This window comes from Marmota marmota, unplaced genomic scaffold (genome assembly GCF_001458135.2).
Source record: "Marmota marmota marmota unplaced genomic scaffold, marMar, whole genome shotgun sequence".
Lineage (NCBI taxonomy): Eukaryota > Metazoa > Chordata > Mammalia > Rodentia > Sciuridae > Marmota > Marmota marmota.
Window position 1 is genome coordinate 1,599,559 of NW_026000137.1, and position 6,313 is coordinate 1,605,871.

Below are 6,313 nucleotides of genomic sequence, written 5' to 3' on the forward strand. Positions count from 1 at the left end.
AAACTGTTTCAATCTCTTCTGGTTCTGAGTGTTGCACAATGCATGTAGCACTTTTTGCTCAAACAAACTCTTTAGTTTGTCTAAAGTTCTTTAAGAACAATATGATTTTTTTTTATAAAATCCCATTATGTATAAATTGGTAGGTGTCAGCAGAACTGTTTGACTTAGTAAATTACCAATCAGCTTAATAAGCAAAGGAAAAAAAAAAGAGTTTCTTAGGGTATTTATGTGAAAAACTCAAATACAAAACTAACCTTGAGAACAAAATCTCCGTGAGGGCTTCTTTTCCTTTCTTTTCCTTCTAGTTTTTTCTTACTGTCCTCCAACAACTTCTGCAGTTCTATCAGCTTCTTTTCTTTTTCCAAAGCATTTTTCTCTGCAGTTTCTACTTGTTCTTTTTCTGAAATCAAAGTAGTATGCATTTCAATCACTTGTCTTTCTAAGTCTGATATTCTCAAGGTTAATGCAGACATATCTGACTCCATCTTGTTTTCTGTTATTTGATTTAAATTCTGCATATTTTCCTTTTCAAGTTCTGATGAAGCTACTCCTTTATCTTGATAGAATTTCACATATTCCTGAACTGCCTCAAGTTGGACTTGACTTACAAGAGCAGCAGCTACTTTCTCCTCAAGTACTTTCTGTAGGTTTACGATCTTCTTCTGAAGCATTTCTGTTTCAGATTGGCCTTGTTCTTTTATGTCTTCTATTTGTTTATAACACTGGATAAGTTCTAAGTCCTTTGCGCTAACAGAGCTCTCAAGCTGTAGCAGTTTTGTTTCCAAATTTCTGGAAACTTTGGTGCTTTCTTCAAAAGATCTGAGATACATCTTGTTCTCAGGGGGTTTAAGAACATCTTCAATATGGATTACTTCCAGTTCGGGTTGGTCTTTGCTGAGATCATCTATAGTCATGCTAACACTTTCGTCTGGTACACTTTGGATTTTTTCCTTATGGTCATGTTCTCTCTTCAAGTTGACTAATTCTTGTGTTAGCTGATCCATTTTAAAATTGGTTTCTTTAAGTATATTTTTTGTGAAGGCCATTTCTTCATTAGTGATTTCTACTTGCTGTTCCAAAGCCAGCTTTTCAGCTATAACCTTTTCCAACTGATGTTTCAAGCTGTCCTCTTGTTCTGAGGGGGAACTGGTATCCACCAACATATTCTGTTCAATATATGACAATTCCTCCTGAAGTTTTTCAATCACTTCATTGAGCTTGTCTGTTTCTTCTTCTCTATTTTTCTTCAAACGTTCTTGACCACTCTTCAGACATTCTATTTGGGGTTCAAGATCCCTTATCAGTTCATTTTTTTCTTCAAAATCCTATTAGTTAATGAAAAAGGGAAACACAGAAAAATATGTATTCATATTTTAAAATTTTGTTTTATTTTAGGGTAAAAACTTAAAGATGATCAGGCACAAAAGCTGTATGCTTGTCAGACACATTATGTTACTTTCAATATAGACCAACACCTCCCTTATCACATCAAACAAAGACCTTATTTAGAACATCATTCTGGAAGTTCTATTAAACATAAGTGGCTTATGCTTTTTTAGTATTTGATTCTCTATTAGGAAAATGTCAACACTAGTACATTTTATTGGAAAAGATAAAATACTGAATTAAGTCTATAACAGATGGCATCCAAAGCTAATTACTCTATTTAACTATATTAGATTTCAGATAATAACCAATTTTAAATGAGTATACCTTGTTATCTGTTGTAAGTCTAAGTTGTTGATGAAAGTCTCTAATTTGCTCATTTAATCGATCAATTTCTACCTCTTTTTCCTGTATTATTTGAGCAAATTTCCCAAATAGCATATGCTGGTCATGAGTAGAGATAGCCTCAGGATCCTTTATGGCAAATCTCAATTTCTCCATTTCATCCTAGTGACAAAAATAACCATCACAGTTGGATGTATTCATGACATGGCATTTTTCACAACATTGTTTCAATTAAGTCTTATAAAAAATACATTTCCTACAATGTACAAGTAAAAAAAATTAGACATAATGTAGATCAATAATTCTTGAAATATTTTCATAAAAGATCTCAAAAATTTAATTATGAGCAGAAAATAAGTTCCATGCAAATCTATTTGCTTGCTAGTGTTCTTCGAGTGAGTATTATTTAGATCTGGACTTAGTAAATGTTTATTATAACTACATAGGAGGAAAACTTATTATCTCTTTATAGAAAAAAGAATTTTCTAAAATAGTTACCTTGAATAACTTATTTTCTTGTTCAAGTTCCTGTAGACGGGTAGTGGATTCCTTTTTCTGTATTTCCAATTGCATATGTAGTTGCTGAACTTCTTCATTTTTATTTTCAAGCTCATCTCTAAATTGCTCTAGTTGTTCTTCTAAGTTTGTTATCTTTAATATCAAAATTATGAAAAGTAAAGAAAAAAAAACTTTATACAGATGTTTGTCAAGATAGAATTAAGAATGTTGGGGCTGGGGCTGTAGCTCAGTGGTAGAGCGCCTGTCGTGCACATGTGAGGCACTGGGTTCGATCCTCAGTACCACATAAAAATAAAGATATTGTGTCCAACTACAACTAAAAAAAAAATTTTTTTTAAAGAATGTTGTATTTGCTTTACAAAGTACATATGCTTAATTCATAAGAATAAAGGAAAGTGGTTTTCTAAGCCAGCCATACCTGTATGGTTCCTAGACATGCTCACACTGCACATTCCTTTTTTTCTTTTTTGGTTTGTTTATTTTGTTTTTGTTTTGGCACTGGGGACTGAACCCAAGGGAGCTTTACCATGGAACCACATCCCCCCAGCCCTTTTTTTTCATTTTATAGTTTTTAGATAGAGTCATGCTTAGTAAGTTGCTTGGGGTCTTGCTAAGGTGCTGAGGCTGGCCTCAAACTTGCAATCTTCCTGCCTCAGACTTCTGAGTTGTGGGATTATAGGTGTGTGCCACCGTGCCTGTCACACTGCACATTCTTAAACCATCTTGCCCAAGCAGAAGACACCTTTAAAGAAGGACACCAGGAAACATTTTCTACCATAAGCAGAAAGAGTCACAGAAAGGAGTAGTCCACATGCTAACTCTTATGTTAAATTCAGTTAGAATTAAGTCAGTTGCTATTGAAAAGCTTAGAAAAATTGTAGAATTAATTCAGTTATTCTAGTATCAAATAAAACTAACTTAATATAGTCCCACAAATATCTAATTATAATCCATTGAGTGCCCTGGCTGCTTTGTAGTTTGATTAAGCAGATGGAAGCAGAGATACACAATAAGGTCAAGAGATCCTTAGGTCTGAATTGCAGAGTAAGTTAACAAAATAATTTTAGTAGAAAATCAGAGAGCTCTTACTTATAGGAAAACAGAAATTTAATTTTTGAAGATGGATTATTAGTAACAAAAGTAAAATAATCCTCTTAGATGGTTACACACAAAAAATGAACCTGATGACGAATATTAAGAGCTAATTATTGCTCTATTTAAAAAAATGGGTTTGATTGAGGACATTAGCAGTCACTTTAGCTCACTGATTCACAGCTACTTAATATTTAATAAATGAATTTATAAACATATATTTATTTGATGATCAAAAATGTTGCATTAACAGCAACCTAAGATGCAGTAGCAGTGTTTAGTAGTAACTGGCTCAGAGCCAACTTTAAATCATTTAGTGCCTTAAAGTTGAAAAGGGGCATATGTTGCTTATATACTGATACATCACATAATTAGAATCATTCTAGCACAGGCAAGGCAAGGCCTTAAAAATCAGCCTAAAAAAAGAAATCAGCAAGGAAAAAAAAAATCAGCCTAATATTTCTTAAACAGAAATGGTATAAATACTAAATAATGGCTATTATTTATAGAGAATTACTGCTAGGCATGGGTACAAAGTGCTTTATATATTGTTATTTTTTAAAAAGCCTGTTACAACCTTAGGAGCTCTATTCTATGATTAACCCCATTTCAGAAGTGAGGAAGGGAGTTACAGCAAGGAGTAACTTGTCCTGAGGTCACATGTCTACTATGTGGTGAAACCACCTTTTGAACCTGGGAGTTCCAGTCCTAAACTATAATTTATCCTGTTTCTAATAACTAATGTCTAAGACCTCTATTTAAATTTTTTTTGTAACACTGATATTAAACTCTGTAGACACTAAAATACATTTAGTGGTTGTACATATATAATTTCCAGGTTAGTTTATTGAAAATTGTGATGACTGTATCTTCTTCAAAGTTATCTGACAGTATTTACACCTATTCTTCTCTTCTATAGCAAATTTTAATGACAAGGTATTATAAAATCAACATACACATAGTTATTTAAGTTCAAAATTGCTGCCCCACCTCACATGACCTTTTTTTTTTTCCTTGTGACATCACTTAATAGTCTAATTCTTAGCTCTATGTCTTAAAAGCTCTGCTACTCAAAGTGTAGTCTCGGGAGCAGCAGAATAGGCATCATGTGAGAGCACGTTTGATGCACAGAATCTTGTGCTGCACTCAAGATCTGCATTTTGGGAGCTGAGGTTGGGGCTCAGTGGTAGAGCGCTTGCGTAGCATGCGTGAGGCACAGGGTTTGATCTTCAGCACCACATTAAAAAAAAAGGTATTTAGTTTCTCTACAACTAAAAATTTAAAAAAAAGAGAGAGATAAAAAAAAAAGACCTGTACTTTAACAAGGTCCCCAGCTGATTCATATGCAGAGAAGGACTGGTTTAAAGTACTAACATTTTTATTTTAAGTAGCTGAACTTGAGACATCACATCAGACTTTAATTTCTCCAAATGACACTATGGAACATTCTTGTTATTCAAGCAGACTCTAGTTTCAGGCTGTCTTATAACAACACCCAAACCAGAAGAACATTAGAAAGGTTTAAACTTGTTTTACTTATCTACCAATTGATATCTAGACTATTTGGATGACACTGATTTGTACCTATTTGAGTTTTATTTTATTTTATTTTTTAAGTGTTTTTTTCTCTTAAAAAACAAAGTATAGGGGCTGGGGTTGTGGCTCAGTGGTAGAGCGTTTGCCTGGCATGTGTGAGCCACTGCGTTAGATTCTCAGCACCACATATAATCAAAAAATAAAATAAAGGTCCATCAACAACTTAAAAAAATGTTAAAAAAACTTATATATGTTCCACTAATTAGATAGCATATTCCTTGAAGTCTGGTGTTGATTTCACAACTGAACAAAAGTGCTCTACATGCAGAAACAGCTTAATAATAAATGTTGAATGACAGTCTTTAACATTTTTCACTAACAAGCAAAATATATTCAGTGTTCTGGCAGTATAGTATCATAGGGTTCCAGAATCAGTTCTTTCTGTCTGTACTAAGTACTAACCTCTCTTAAGGATCAGGTCACACATTGGCAAATTAGGAGATTTTAGAACAGAACCTATTCCCAGGAAGACAGTTAAGGGTTAATGGGACAAGGCATTTAATATACTTTCTAGCCCTCAGCCCTCAGCAAAGTTAACTATTATTTACTATTGCTATCTGTAAACTAGAGCTCATTAGTTCTACAGAGAGCTAAAACTTACTGAAGGAATCCTTTTCTCAAAATAACTATTGTCTCCACAATATTTCCTTCTCCTATAAGAAGCTGTTTTCTTCTTTTTATTCATCCCACATTTCTACATAGTCTAATGAACTTTCAAAAAAATGTTTTATACAAATTTAGGTTTTGGGAGTATTTGAACGTCTCAACTATAATGATACATAAGGATATCTTTATGTTTATACTCAATAGGACATCTGAAAACATTTGCCTAGTTTTCAGGATAGAATGCTTAAGTTATTTTCATTAACATTAAAAGACATATGTTTTAATTCTACATTCATACCTCTCATTATTCAGTTATAGGTAAGGGAGTGAGTTCTGATAGAATACTCATTATAGTTATGTAAAGCAAGTAAATGAAGGTCAGCTGTTATTTTAATCTGTATATATTCACTCAACATCTTTGGCTCTGGGTCTCTATCTGTAAAAACTGAAAGTCAGTTAACAGATGCTCTCTATGGTTTCTTATAGTTCTGAACTACTAGTACTATGATCCTGAGTAAAAGGTAGATGTTTATTAGAAACTTAATTCAGGAAATTAAGGTGTTAGTAGATATATATTACATTCAAAAGATAATAAAAATAATAGGGCATGGTGGCATATGAATGTAGTCCCAGCTACTCAGGAAGCTGATGTGAGAGAATTGCTTGAACCCTTGTAATTTGGAGTTTATAGCCAGCCTGGCACTATACTTAATGGCTTCCATCACGAAAACAAAAACAAAAAAACCTGTGTGTGTGTGTGTGTGTGTGT

General features: G+C 33.3%; 1 protein-coding gene across 1 annotated transcript in view; it reads right to left on the minus strand.

The window, feature by feature from the left end:
• The window catches only part of Akap9 (A-kinase anchoring protein 9), a 42,063-nt gene that overhangs the window by 25,875 nt on the left and 9,875 nt on the right, over positions 1–6,313 (minus strand). The window contains exons 6-8 of the mRNA XM_048785400.1: positions 2,230–2,382; positions 1,714–1,893; positions 255–1,325 (exon numbers count right to left, since the gene is read on the minus strand). Of these exons, the coding sequence (XP_048641357.1) occupies positions 255–1,325; positions 1,714–1,893; positions 2,230–2,382 (1,404 nt within the window). The remainder of the gene's footprint in view (positions 1–254; positions 1,326–1,713; positions 1,894–2,229; positions 2,383–6,313) is intronic.